Below are 15,002 nucleotides of genomic sequence, written 5' to 3'. Positions count from 1 at the left end.
GCGGCCACAAGCCGGTACTTGACACCGCCACCCGATCTCATCGCTCGTCGCCACCCCTCCGCCCGCCACCACCTTCGCCTCCGCCGACCACCAACCACCGCTCTACTGTCGAGCCGTCGCCGGCCGTCGCTGCCCCCGCGCCGCCGTCAAGGCTGCCACCTCTCCTCTCCTCTGTCGCCGCCGCTTGGCCGCTCCGCTCACCTCCGCCGCCACCAGTCGCCGGCCGTCGCCGGGCATCCGCCACCACTGGTCACCGGACCCCGCCGCCATCGCTGGTTGCCGACCGCCGCCGCTCAGCTGCCCTCTCCCTCCTCCGCTCCAGCCGAAGCCGAGTGCGCCGTCCCCTTTCCCTCTCTGTTTTCTCTCTCTGCCAGCCGAGGCCCACCCGTCAGCCGGCTGGTCCCCTCTCTCCTCTCTCTCCCCCTCTCGGGCCCACCTGTCAACCCTCATCCTCCCCTTCTCCCACCGACAGGTGGCCCCCACCTGTCAGCTTTCCTCTCTTCTCGGTGCTGACGTCATGCCTCCGATTAATTGTGCAATAAATCATTAAGGTTTCCTGTTTAGTTTAAAAACACAGTTAATGTTCTAAAATTCACAGTTAATTCATCTAGTCTTCGTTTAGGTCCATTCAAGTTTCATTAAATCCAGAAAAATGCCAAGAATCCATTAAAAATAGTTCCTTTCTATTACCTTTATATCCGTTGATTCCCATTCATTATTATTATCATCCCAGGTTAATTTGACTAGAAATAGGGTTAGGAAACGCTTAGTCATGCTTAGTTCAACTAGCTCACCAATTATTATTTAATTACTATTACACTTTGATAGATCTTTAATGGTTGTAATCATTATTAATATCCCGTTGAGAATTAATAAAACTAAAATATTGCTTATGGTAGGCTGTGGGTGCGTGGTTTTGAAAGTCGTGCCCATGGCAATTAAGGACCGGTTCTCAGGAAACCCTGAAAGTCTTACACGTACTAACCACAAGCCATAATGAGCAACGTGAGACTCGTAATCTAGCTTGTCCCTATTCGATATACCAAGGCAAGGGTGAGCGTGATGGAGTATGGACGGGCAATCGTGGTGTAACAAAAGCCTCTGCTGCTTCCGGATTCACCAAGGCACAAGAGGGGACTGCCCGACTTGGTGTAAAAGAGGGGGTGAAACCTGAAGTGCGATGCGATTGTCTAGGGAGGGTTAGGTGAAAGGTCTTATCATAGTTTCTGTACTGAGGTATCGTGGTGATACGTTGGGGCATGGTAACATGCTTGTGAGCCATGTCTTGTGGGTAAAGTTGTACACCTCTGCAGAGTAAAACTATTCGAATAGTCGTGCCCGCGGTTATTGGGCGAACTGACAGATTCACTAGGATTAGTTGAACCTTTTATAATTGGATTAATCTTGGAACTGGTTTGACCCTGCGCAACGTGGTGTAATGTTGACAGTGGTTTGGATCTGTCGCAACGTGGTTTAACGTTGGACAGAGGGTTGACCCTGTTGCAGTGTGGTGTAACGCTGGACAACGGTTTGGGCCTGTTGCAACGTGGTGTAACGTTGGACAGTGGATGTTTATTTTAAATGTTATTTTACTTTTATTTCAGTCTATTTTATTTACTGTTTTGCTAAATTACTGCAACTTTGAGCAATTTAACCTTAGCCTATCCTTGATACCCTGTTGCATTCATTATTCTTCCTCTTTTGGTTGTTACTTGTTAAGTACAGTGGTTTGTACTCAGCCTTGCTTAATTTTTCCCCACCAGAGCAAGTGCCAGAGCCTGTGTCAGAAGAAGGTTGTTCCGAAGGTTGAAGTAAGGTTCAGTCCGTCGTCAAGAATGCCCGTGGTGTGGAGCCGTCATCGTCAGCTGAAGCTAAAGATTAGATGGTTTTAGCTTTGTTTTCCTTTTCCGCTGCATTTCGATACACAATTGTTTTCATTTGTTTTTAAGTCGTGGAACTGTGTATTAATTTGTCATAGTGTGTACTCGGACTGATTCCTGGACCGAGATTTAATACATGCTATTGTTCAGAAATTTGGTGTAAATTTCTGGGCGTGACAACAAAACAGGGTTTTTCTTATAAAAATGCCATCTCCAACGCCCCCGTTGTACATGCCCTAAGTTAACTCTATTAAATTTTGGATACACAATTAATACTTGGTGGAATTAATCGTATATGGGATATTAAGAAAGAATTCACTCAATTTAAATAGATTGTGATAATGAATACCTGTCAAGAAGTTGAAGGGGATAGATGAAAGGCCGGGTACACGTCTTCATCCGAAAATTTTGTGCAAGGAAAAATATGAATCAACTCTCTTTTGACTCCTAATTGAATACGCTATCAACCGCATCTGTTGTCTTTTGGTTATGCTTATAAGTCAAAATTTATTTTTTAAAACCCTAAATTTAAAGTTTATTTTGATATTTTTTATCATAGTTTATTGTTCAGTCTTGGTTCTTAGATCGCTATGAACACGTGTAAAAGTTTTATTTGTAAATTATTTTTCGTTTGCAAATATGTTGCTTGGTTTTTTTAAAAAAAAAGCGAAAAGATAACCCTTTATAACTAAACCGGACTATGGAAGTTTTTTGCAACGGAAAAGAGGAGGAATTAAATCAATTTGACTCCAAATCTAAATTTTGTGCAACGGACAAGAGAAATTAACTACTATTTGACTCCAAATCTAAATTTTATGCAACGAACAAGAGAAATTAACTATGTTTGACTCCAAATTGAATTCGCTATAATAAACCAGACGATAAAGTTTTGAGAAACACTTTCGCGTGAATGGGTATGCCTTATTAAACATTAAACTTTGTGCTAAACATGTTTTCATATGATTTCATTTCTGGTAGCATGTACATGTTTAGCGCTACCACAACATCACTCATGCTTACTTCTTTCAATACATGAATTAAAATATTCCAAAAAATGACTAGAATTTCAACATAGGATTCCATTCAAACAAATTTTTATATATGTTTCCATAGCTATTTAAAAATATATGTTGCAAAATAAATTAAAGCCTCGTCTTTTTTCTTCAAGTTATGCTTATAAACCAAAATTTGAATTTTCAACCTTAAATTTGGAGTTAATTTTAGAGTTTTCATCGTAGTTTTATTCATAAATTATTTCTTATTTGCAAATATGTTGTTTGACTTTTTCAAGGAAAAAAAATCAAATGATGAGGGCCTAAGATAAAAAAACATAAAATTAACTTCACAATTAAGTTTTAAAATTCAAATTTTGACTAAGCAGTAAAAAAATAAAATTATGGGAGGCTTAGACGTGGTGGCCTTCCATTCTCACAAAAAAGTTGTACTTTTTAATAAAATTTTTGTAGAATTTATATGGCCTCAAGAGATGTTTGCTAGAACCTCAGTTTTATTTTGGATCGTACTTTAGAAAAAGTAATATACGTCTTGATATGTTATAACAAAAGCCGTGGTAAAACTTGGTTTTGAAGGGTATGTCATTGTTCAACAACGAAAAGTACTATAAAACCGAATGGAGTACTATTAAATGGTGGGTAGGTATGGGACATTGAAAGGATAGATTTTCTTAATTTACGAGTCGACGATATGTAAGAGCATTTATAATGTAATGACAATGTAATAACTAGGATGATTTTTATATAATTATATAAGTTGTCACATAGAATAAAAGATATTGTGGTAGGTGAGTTAATGGAGAAAGAGAAGAAAACCATATCTTACGTGAGATTCGGTTTCTACACAACGCCCAATATATAATGAAAGATAAGTAACATTAAATTTAAATATGGATCAGTAGTATTTATATTATATGAGTGATGTCTTACTTGCATAAGGATTACTCTAAGAACAATACTAATGGAGGGTACTGATCCTCCATATTAAAATGAAGTTATTTATACCATGTTACAGCATGCGTAGAGCTAGCTCTTCGTGAGAGCCAACACTCATTTTTTATTTTGTCTCTTCCATCTGTGTTCGTATTTGGTTTATAACCTTCTATTATATGAATAATGACAGCAAAAGCACAAAATTTCCAACGGCACAAGTTTCAATGAGTAGGTTGGGTCTAAAGTAATACCTTCGTTTCATAATGTAAAATATTTGACTTTTTTATTACAACGTTTGACCATTCGTCTTACTCAAAATTGAGTATAAATATAAAAAAGAGAAGTCGTGCTTAAAGTTATTTTGATAAAATAAATGATATTTCTATAATTTTTGGAATAAGACGAATGATCAAATGTTTGAAGTAAAAAAAGACAAACATCTTACATTATGAAACAGAGGAAGTAGCATTTTATCGTGAGCAAGTTTAATAATATAGACAAATTAGTAGCTATAAACTTACATTAAAGTCAACACATATAGTATATTGACTATAAAGTTGGCTCAATTTTTTATCTCCTATCTCTTTCAATCACATGCACATTTAATGTATTTTTTTGGTATGTGTATATCTAGCTCTAGTATAAAAGTCAACCCCGCTTAATTATTTTTATTCACTCTCTTCTCCGCATTAGCTTATACTCACTCTGTTTCGTAATATAAGATATTTGATTTTTTTTATTTGCAATGTTTGACCATTTGTCTTATTCAAAAAGAAATATCATTTATTTTGCTTGTGACTTACTTTATTATTAAAAGAACTTTAAGCACGATTTGTCATTTTTTTATATTTGTACTAAATTTTTGAGTAAGACGAATGGTCAAATGTTGCAACCAAAAAAGTCAAACATCTTACATTATGGAACGGAGGTAAGAGTTAACTTATAAACTATTATTAAACTTGCTCTTACGATTTGAGGAAATAAGGATTTATCAGTATTGAACTTATAATTTGAGTTATTTCTGGTTGGAAGAAATACTTGAGAACAAAGAGATTTTTTTTGGCACTAAAGTGAGAATATGAGGTTGACGGAATAGTTAAAAAAAACAAAGAGTTCTTTTATTGTAAATGTATTTCTAACAGCCAATTCTAAACAACTTAATTAGCTTGGTAACCCTTAGTTTTCATTGGCATATTTTTCGAACGACTAAACATTATGTTTCTTATTGAAATTAAATAGGCCTAGCCGAAATTAATCGTATTAAATTCCAGAACCATACTCAATGCTAGATGGAACAATCTCATATGAGATATTAACTAGGAATTGACTTTACTTAAATATGATGTCATGATGAGCATGTATTGAAAGGTTAAAGGGAACATAGGAAAAGCCATGCCAGTGCTCAGTTTAGTTCCGGTTTGTGATATGCACCGATGAATTCATGTTAATGGTGATCATATTCATTCGACATTCGAACGAATTGGTTAAGCCTCCTATGCATGGTTCGGTTTGCTTGGAGTTGGAAGCATGAGCAGGCCTTCGAAAACCCACTCTCCTGAGCACCTGTACGGTTAGGCGGATTCTTAGGTTTTTGGTAAAAGCGTTCACGTGCGTGAGCACAATCCACTGCTTCCTGAACATCAACGACGGTAGCAGCAGGGGCAGCGGGACTGCGGGAGCGGGGTACTTCAAGGAGGTTTCTCTACGTCCTCAGAGTGTGTATTTTGTAAATCTTATGCTAAATATATTTTTAAATACTTCCAACATATACACGTTTATCATTGGTACTAGATCAATCATGTGGTTCAGGCTCTCTTTTTTGTTTTTTAATATCTAGATTAAAATATGTCGAAATCGACTAGAATTTTAGCATTTCGTATGAATTTCTTTTGTGTTGGAGTTGCTTAAGAAATCAAATGAATCTATTTCCAAATTTATAATAATTAATAATATATTAATCATGTGCTACTCGGGCTTTTGTTTTATGTGCTCCTAATCAATTAAAATTGGTCACCTATTAGAACACGCCCTAAAACTAAGATTGTTTAGAAAGCGAAAATTTTAATGTAAATAGTTTACCACCTTGAAAGTAGGGTTAGAGTGTTATAGTTCTTTATTGTGCGAAAATTGCAGTTTGTGGCTCCTTTCTTACTAAGGTTTTGCTTTATATCATTCTTAAATTAATATTTTAACTTTAAATCAGGTAAATTTGCTAGTTGTATAGTTTGGACTAATTCAGCTCTTTTTTCTAATCATGTCTACTATGTTTTTGTTATTGAGTGCACATAGATAGGGAAGTTCGTCTTTTATACTGTAGCATGGGAGGTCATTGATGTAATGAAGTTGTTGAGGATGATCCTGTTATAATAACTTTTTTAGTGTAAGATAAGATAAAGAAAATGTTTAAAGATGATTCAGAGTAAAACATCAACAGTAAAAGGTGTCACAGACTGTAATTCACTCTTTGCATATCCTGCTTTTTCCCCCTAATTTCTGTGGTGGTATAACTTAAATTTTCAGTAGCAAATAGAGTGTGAGAAAACAAGGAGAGAAAATTATATCCAAAATTGTATTTGCAAAATAGGACTATACGACCGCAGGAGGCGACTGTCATCGTTTCGTAGTTGTAACTGATTTTAAATCAAAATTTAAATTTTAAAACTTAATTCTGTACTTGATTTTGGCTCTATTTAGAGGCATTTAGAATGATAAATGACAAATAACAAAAGTTTAGGTGGCAAAAGTTTCGATGTTGCATCTTTACAGGTTGGTGTTTAGAAGCATGTAAAAATTATTATTTTTTCTGCAAGAGTGAGAGATGGTTCGCGTCCCTATGCACTTTTAGATGAAATTTGCTAGTCCAGACCGTCAAATGACAAATGCAAAATTATCATTTTCTTACCACATTGTTTAGATCCATTTTACCAAAAAAATGCTTCAAAATAGTAAAACTTTTATCAAAAATCTAAACATGGCCTTTGTGTTTTTTTAATTATAGTTTATTTTACAACTTTTATTTTTAAATTACTATAAACACATATATAAAATTTTACTCGCAATTATTTTCGTTTAAGAAACACTGTTTGGCATTTTCTTATAACAAGCGAAACGATGGAGCCGACGGGTCCGGACTCTTGACTTCGGGACTCGGCGAATCTCCCGTTTGCTGTTTCGTTGGTAAAGAAGGGAGGACGACCAGAGGTTCCTGCCGGGGTATCGACGCGGCGGCGGCGAGCCGGCGACGACGACGAGTTGGGAGAGCGGCGAGAAGAAAGGGGAGGGATCTGCTGTGATCATTCCTTCGAACCCAAACCCTCTCTTCTCCTTCCTACACCGTCTCATCATGCAACCGGGAGCCAAATCAGAGGCAGACCAAGACGAGGAGGGATCCAGTGCGAGGGTAGGCAGCGGTGGCGGCGGGAGCAAGGTGTATCACGAAAGGCAGCGGCTGCAGTTCTGTCTTCTCCACGCCCTCAACAACCTTATGCAGGTAGCTGCTCATCCCTCTCGGTCTCTCCCGTCCGCCCCCTCTACCGCTATACTGCTACCCGTGTTGGGTTCTAGCAAACGCTGTGCTACCGTCTCTACCTTCTTCTTCATCACGAGAGAATGGATAATTTCGATTCCCGTTCATGTGATTTCGTTATTTTGTTTGGCTTATGTCACTAATCGATATTGTTAGCGGTTGAGCACTTGCGCGTTGTGTTCCATTCCGTCGGCCATGATGCGCATTTTTTCGATGTGAATCGACCTTATCACAACTTGTGTGCTGGTGACATATCACAATATCTTGGAAAAGGAAAAACGGGAAGAGTGATCCTTATCATCTGAAAGCTACAGCATACTAAAGCAGTGTTATTTGTTAGACTTATTTTGCAGACTGAGCAATGTTTTTCATGAATTCATGTACTGTACACCACATTTATGTTTATTTCATATTTATTTAGCACGCTTCTGTTCCACCTTACCATATGAAAGCTGACTAGATGTGCTCATGAATCATGAAATTTTTAGCTGATAGCTCAGCAGATAACTAGAGATAAATCTTTATGTCCTGTTGTTTTCTTCACGCTGTGTGAAATTGATGTTTGTCTGAATTTGAGAAGCTAATTTGTACTTGTAATTTCTAAGGACCTTAAGTGAGAGGAGGAACATTATATGCAAGTATTTCTCAGTTCCTACCTGCTGAACCGTTTGTTTGTTTATAACTGATTAGAAAAGGGAGCATGATCTTACATTCTTACTAGAAGCAGCATGGTCCATTTGCTTGATTCTACACTACGGAGTATCTTGGTAATTTGGGTGTACCTATTTTCTAACTGCCTATGCTTTATATGGTTCAGGCAAAGGAATCTTTCACCCGAGCTGAGTTGGATGGCATTGCTGAAAATCTTGTTCGTGTGGATCCAAATAAAGTGCAATGGACTCCTCTTTCAATGATTTTTAAGCCCCATCACAATGTATTCACTGGGAACTATGATGTAAATGTACTTATCACAGCATTGGAATCTAGAAAGAAGAAGGTAGTCTGGCATGATCATCGGAAGGGGGCGTCTTCAATCGATCTGGATGCAGAAGCATTGGTTGGTCTGATGATCAATGTTCCCGTCAGGAGGTTGAGAGGGCTTTGGACTGGAAGGCATTGGTTGGCAATTAGAAGCATCAACGGTACTTGGTTTAATTTGGACAGTGATTTTTCCGCACCCAAGGAATTTCAGGACAAAGGAGAACTAATTGCATTTCTAGACAGCATTCTCAGTCAAGGTGGAGAAGTCATGATTGTGCTGCGAGATGAATAACTGCACTGCTTCTACAGCAATAGCTTCTCTTCTCTGGCTTGCAGTTGTTACCAGTACTTAAAGACTGATATCGTGGTGAAGTTGCGACTTCATTGCTAAGCGTAATGGACAGCTGATGAGTTTCTGCTACTGTGAACTGTCGCTGTCCAGATCAAAAGGGCAAGCCCTGTTCCATTTCTTCACGGTTCATGACCCTTCTGTAGATCGGTTATCATCATATCATGTGAGCAAAATGCCAACCAAATTATTTAGAGACAGAAAATGTGCTTGCTAATAAACTGTCAGTTTTGCGTTCTTCGCAGAGGGAGTTATGCTGTGTTCTTAATTGTCAACGAGAACATGTGCTGTTTGCATGGAAATTACCCGTTTTCTTGGCGGAAGGCATTGTGTTGATGCTTGATTTGATAGAGTGATTTGCTGCGGTAGTTGGATGTGTCCTGTAGAAATCAGATTAGGTCGGCATTTTGGCGCGCTCGTACAATTTTCAGTTTACTACCTCCGGTGAAAGAGGTAGTATTTAAATGTATAGCCAAAATCTCATAGTATGGGATACTATATTGACAAAATTCTTAGGCCCTGTTTAGTTCCCAAATTTTTTTTCAAAAACGTCACATCGAATTTTTGGACACCTAAATAAAATATTAAATATAGATGAACCAAAAAACTAATTGCACAGTTACGGAAGAAATCTTGAGACAAATCTTTTGAGTCTAATTAGTCTATGATTAGCCATAAGTGCTACAGTAACCAACATGTGCTAATGACGGATTAATTATGCTCAAAAGATTCGTCTCGCGTTTCCAGGCTAGCCATGAAATTTGTTTTTTCATTCGTGTCCGAAAATCTTTTTCGACATCCGGTCAAATATTTGACGTGACATTTTTTTCAAAAAAATTTCTCGATCTAAATACCCCTTATATTATGAGACAATCTGACGGGACAGAGGTAGTCTCTTGTAATACTGTGAGCTCTGCAGCCTTCTTGGGATTTAACGTTATTGGGATTTGGTTATTGCAGCTTTTTTTCCTTGTGGTTCTATTGCTGTATACACAAGTACCATGATCGACAGCCATGTGTGCTGTTAAGTGTTTGGGCATGCAGCCTAACTGCCGTCCCATCTTAGAAATGCTCGAACTCTCAGTGGAAAGAAGAATGATGTAATATCGATATTTTTACCTCGGATCAGGTATTTTTCAGCTATGGAATTGCGCAAAGAAGCAAATTATCAGAAAGTTAGCCGTAGCAACTCACATATACAGTACACAATTCAGCTTTCATTCTGGAAACAGCAGGCAATACCTTCAGTATTCTAGCTTTGCATCACCCTTTTGAGTTAGCAGTTAGCACTAAGATGGTAATAGCCAATCTCAAAGAGCTGTCTAATGTACATGACTTGCATACAAGCTTTTCGTCAATGGTCATCCCATTACTATGGGCATTTGAATGCAGCTAGCCGCACAAACTCGCAGGCTATCGGGTACACAATGTACAAACTCTTTTGGTTATCAACAGTAACTAGGTGGAGAGGAAGGTGAACGAATTCATGAATCAATAAGTGAAACTAGTTAGTTCTGCCCATCTTCTTCCTCCAGTAAATGGTTGCAGTACTGTAGTGCTCATTGCGTATTTTCTTCGAGGCTGCTCTCCAGTCACACTTCTCCATCTCCTCCCTGGCAGCTCTTCCAATGGATTCTATGAGATCCTTTGATGAAAGGAGCTGTTCGATCTTTCTCACACACTCGTCAAGATCCCCTGGTGTAAACAAGAAACTGGTCTTACCCTCCTTGTCCTTGGGTATTATATCTGGTATACCTCCAGCACGAGCAGCAACAACTGGGACTCCAGAAGCCATGGACTCCAGCACTACTTGCCCAAGTGTCTCAGATTCTGACGGCATTGCAAATAAATCACCACTGGCATATGCTTGCGAGAGCTCCTCACCTTGGAGCATTCCAGTGAATACTGCAGGCATGCCAGTGAACATTCTTTCCAGCTCAGTCCTGCCAGGATTAAATAAAATGTATTAAGTTTTTTCCAAAGTTCAAGATGAAACTAAAACTACTATATGGATCAAAGAGATGGACAGGCACCTACAGTTCTCATTTGCTAACTGAAACAGTGCACACAATATCAAAATAAACGGATAATGCTACACTTGTAAACAGGTTTTCCTTATCAAGTTTCCAGAATTCATCCAATAGTAAACACAAACTTATCCATTTTTAAGTTGGTAATTGTGAGTGTATATATAATAGCAAGCATATGCAAAAGATAAAACTTAAGTGCTTCAAACAGCGTCATCTCAATATATATGTTATTAAATGTGTCTTGTCGACAATGACAAATATTTAATATTGAAGAATGCACCTGTATGGTCCGTCACCAACAAAAGCAATTCTTACTCCCGGGAGCCTTTCCATAACCCTGTATTGTCAACAAAATAAAAGTGCTGATGGCACGTCAAAAGAACAACCATGTAGTGAACATGCAGCATAAGATATCTATCATACATGTGATGAACTTGAAATGGTTGCTTGGTTAAAGTCGTAAGCAGGCCCACATAAGTCATATTATGAGTATGCTTCAAGCTAAAAGGGTAAGACTAACGAAAATGATCATGCTCAAGAAAACAATATGCCACACCAGTTTCACGTCCATAAGCAGCATAACGCAGTTCCTAATTGATTATTTGGATGCAAACTGTTTGAGTTAATTAATTTCTTGTAGCTTATAGATAGCTCAGGTACAAGTGTAGGTTCTCTTGAATCAGTAGTCAAAGTAGTAGCATCTGTGTAGGATTAAAAATTCTAGACTAAACTAGACCATGGCCTCTTAAGTCTACTAGAAGCTAGTAATAGTAGTAATCATGGCTAGCCAGGAGGTAGTAGTATTTTCTTGAGACTTCTTGCTATGTCGGTTGTGTAGCCTATATATATATACAGTCCCATTCGTGTGTGGTCAGTGAGTGAAAGGCTGATGTACTGCCTTGCATCCAAGTGAATGACAACCAACTTGTAAAACACAATAGAGTGCACCACAAGCTTTCCTCTTCACAAAACACTAAACAAATAAATCTAGTTTATTTTTCCCTTTGCTTCTAACATACTTTACAAGATAATTAATACCAACACAAACTACTTCATATGAATGCTATGAAATAATCCACTGTTAGAGGAGGTCTCCCTTTTCTCTATCCTTTTCCCTTCTAAATTGTTTAAAATGCATTTAGAGTTGATTTTATACTTAAAAATAGTGACATGTGCAAGCCAAAGCCTACCTTTTCAAAAAATCCAAATTCTTCTCACGCCCAAAACGGCCGACATGTATTATGAGTGGTTTTTCTGGTTCACCGGCACTAACAACAGAGAAGGAAAATAAGTTAGCCTATGCATGATTTTCTCAAATATTCCCAACTAATATTGAATAAATAGGTCAAACCTCAATTTAATGCGCATTTCATGTCTCCGAAATTTCGGGTGAAAACTTTCGGAATCAACCCCCTTATTCCAAAGTCGAACCCTACTGGCTGTAAGGATAAGGGGACAAATTACGATAAAAGTGAGACGAAATGCAGCAATATAGATTTATTCTAATTTTTTAACCTGATACCACTTTAGCAGTTTCAAAATCCTCGGCAATGGCTACTGAAGGGACTAGTGTAAGATCCGCAGACCTGTGAAGACATCCTTCAAAACAAAATAAGAATGTCATCACAAATTTAATGAAAAATAATTTTTTTTGCTTTTAATTTATTTTTATTTTAAAAAAAGAAATGAGTGATGGTATTAGTTTTTACTTATAAGACTCCACGTGGGTCCAAGTAACCAATTTAAATTGTATCTCGGTATATACCTGAAAGTCAAAACAAGAAATCAACTCAATAGTTGACGTCAAATACTAGAATTTGCAACAAAAAGAATTAGTGATCTAATGATATGCCTCAGTTGGATACTTTGATCAACATTGGCAAAGACAGTACTATGTTTATTGAGTTCCATGCATATGTATGTAGGAGAGACTCTGACTAACGTTCTTATCGTCCAATTGCAGGGCCATATGATATATGTGTTTCTTGTCTTCAAATTTCAAGAATAAATGTTCTTGTAAAATCACTCGAGTACCAACGTTCTTGCACTACAGTGCTATGACTAGGGGCAGTAATGAGCCTAACTTTTTGGCCTACAAAAAGGTTGTATCTAAAAAAGGTGTCCAGAAATTTTATGCTCCCTTTGTTCCCAAATATAAGAATTTCTAGGATTCAAAATTTGTACCGCAGTATAAGCATTTCTGATTCTCATAATTTCAGTCATTCCAATGATTCCAAAGCCATATGCTTATAAAATAAATTTAATCAATTCAAAATTCAAAAATAGACAACTAAATTGACTAAAAAAGAATCTTTTTGTTATTTTCTTAGTCTATACTAAACAACCTAGTAATGTTTATATTTTAGAATGGAGATTGTAGATTTTGGAGCTAAAAATATATAAATTCTGAATAGGATTATAAAAAGGACCTATGGATCTTGACCCATTAACAATGCTAGCTACAGTTGGTCCGTAATTAGAGGTTGTAAGATATGTGCCTAACAATATTATGCCTAGAAAAGGACTCGTACTCGTATTGGAGAAGAAATATTTGTGATTTTAAGAACAGAAACTCACGCTGGAAGATGTGTGTGGTATGACATCACCATTGGCACTGAAAACATCTTTGCAATAAAACGAGCACCAAAAACCTGAAATCACGATATAAGATGGTGAGAAACTACTAAAAATAAATGAGAACGATATTATTGAGTTTTTAACCATTACCATAATTCCGGGTGAAGTGGCATGTATTATGTCTGGCTTAAATTTAGCCACCGCGGAAAATATCCTAGGGCTCAGTGCCAGTGACAGTGGAACATTTTGGTACAATGGACACGGAAAACTGAGAAATAGAAATTTAGCCAATTAAGTGTGCGCAGATATAAAAGAATTTCCACAAGATGAATTCTAGTGTCATTCCAAAATAGAGACTTGACCAGACAAAATATTACAAAACACTTGCAGCATCACCAATTTCACCTCAGAGCATGCACATGATCAAGTCAGCATGCTAGTTGACTAGATGACACTTCGCTTGCATTGTTTCCTTTGGCTTCAGCATGCGAGTAAGGCACTATTTCGCAGTGGGAGCAAGTTTTGTGCTTTCAGAAAAGTAACTCTTGGATTTGTACTTGTTTGATGTCCCTCGAGTGGACCGAATGCTTAAACGGGAGGTAAAAGTAATTTGTGTGGGCTTACCTCCAAGAACCAATAACTTTAGCTCCATGGAACTCCTCGGGGGCTCCCTTATGCGTGGTCACGACCAATACCTGTATTGAAAGAGCAGATGTCAGTTCCAAGGTACAACAAGGATTTTAAGCAAGACATGCACGTCCTACCCACACGGGAGCCCAGCATATACCTCGTCGCCCATCTCTCGCAGATGCTTGATGAAGTTCTGAAAGCGATTCTTGTAGCCAGAGATGTAACTGCGAAACAGCAACGAGGGAAAACCATTGACTTTCGAGTTTCTATAGATCGAGACCACGCTTTCGATCTGATCTGAACTAGGAGGACCCGACCAGCAACTCTCAGTAGTTCAGTGGTCAAAGGCTAAAATGAGTGGGGGAGAGGACTGACGCGAAGGGCGACGGCTCGACGAAGAGAGCAATGCGGTGCGGCCTGGAGCTCCACTCGCCGTCTGCTTCGTCTCCCTGCAGCAGCAGCGGCTGCGCTGTCTCCGCCTGGCCCGCCTGCCCCATCCTCCTCCGGCGCGCGTCGCCGATTCCCCGATTCAACCCACCACCACGGCCGCCGCCTGAATTATACACCGGACCTCCTTCCCTTGCACTGCTGCCACTCGTGCCGTGCCCTCTATCCTTCCTCCTCCGAACCCGGCCTTCGCGCCCACGCGGCGTAGAGGAGGAGACAGCGGCGCGGGGAAGCAGCGTCACGGCGACGCGCGCGGCGCCGGCCCGCCCACCACCACCACCACGACAGCACGACGGCGACTGGGCGAGGGGCCAGGTGCAGCTGTTGACCGGCAGTGGCCGTGGGGGAGAGAAAATATGCCGTGGTGGGTGGGTGGGGGGGGGGGAGAAAAAAAGACGAGCGAACGGGATCGAAATATCGAACCTGGTCCCTGCGCCGCGGTGGTGGCGTGCAAATCGAAAATCAACCGAGGCGGGGACGCTAGCACCGCCACGGCGCCAGCACCCACGGGCACACGGGGTCGACGAGGAGAGAGCGAGAGCGAGAGCGAGAGGGGGGAGGCCTTGGTTTTTCTTCTCCGGCTCGCCCGCTCGGATCGCTCGGCGTGGCTGATGAGCCTGAGCCCGAGCCTGACCC

The 15,002-nt window shown here is 39.3% G+C and overlaps 2 protein-coding genes across 2 annotated transcripts; one reads left to right on the top strand and one right to left on the bottom strand.

The window, feature by feature from the left end:
* Positions 1-6,948: 6,948 nt before the first annotated feature.
* LOC102700506 (josephin-like protein) lies at positions 6,949-9,206 on the top strand. The gene is made up of 2 exons (XM_006649737.3): positions 6,949-7,316; positions 8,170-9,206. The coding sequence occupies exons 1-2, from the start codon at positions 7,170-7,172 to the stop codon at positions 8,623-8,625; spliced, it is 603 nt and encodes a 200-aa protein (XP_006649800.1). The 5' UTR covers positions 6,949-7,169; the 3' UTR covers positions 8,626-9,206.
* A 769-nt stretch (positions 9,207-9,975) lies between these two features.
* LOC102700221 (sulfoquinovosyl transferase SQD2-like) lies at positions 9,976-14,729 on the bottom strand. Its single transcript, XM_006649736.3, has 11 exons — positions 14,295-14,729; positions 14,077-14,143; positions 13,914-13,984; positions 13,440-13,557; positions 13,290-13,363; positions 12,422-12,477; positions 12,228-12,311; positions 12,064-12,151; positions 11,903-11,980; positions 10,993-11,049; positions 9,976-10,625 (listed from the first exon to the last, which is right to left on the bottom strand). The coding sequence occupies exons 1-11, from the start codon at positions 14,414-14,416 to the stop codon at positions 10,187-10,189; spliced, it is 1,254 nt and encodes a 417-aa protein (XP_006649799.2). The 5' UTR covers positions 14,417-14,729; the 3' UTR covers positions 9,976-10,186.
* Positions 14,730-15,002: the final 273 nt, after the last annotated feature.

This window comes from Oryza brachyantha, chromosome 3 (genome assembly GCF_000231095.2).
Source record: "Oryza brachyantha chromosome 3, ObraRS2, whole genome shotgun sequence".
NCBI lineage: Eukaryota > Viridiplantae > Streptophyta > Magnoliopsida > Poales > Poaceae > Oryza > Oryza brachyantha.
This window is presented reverse-complemented; position numbering and strand designations above follow the sequence as displayed.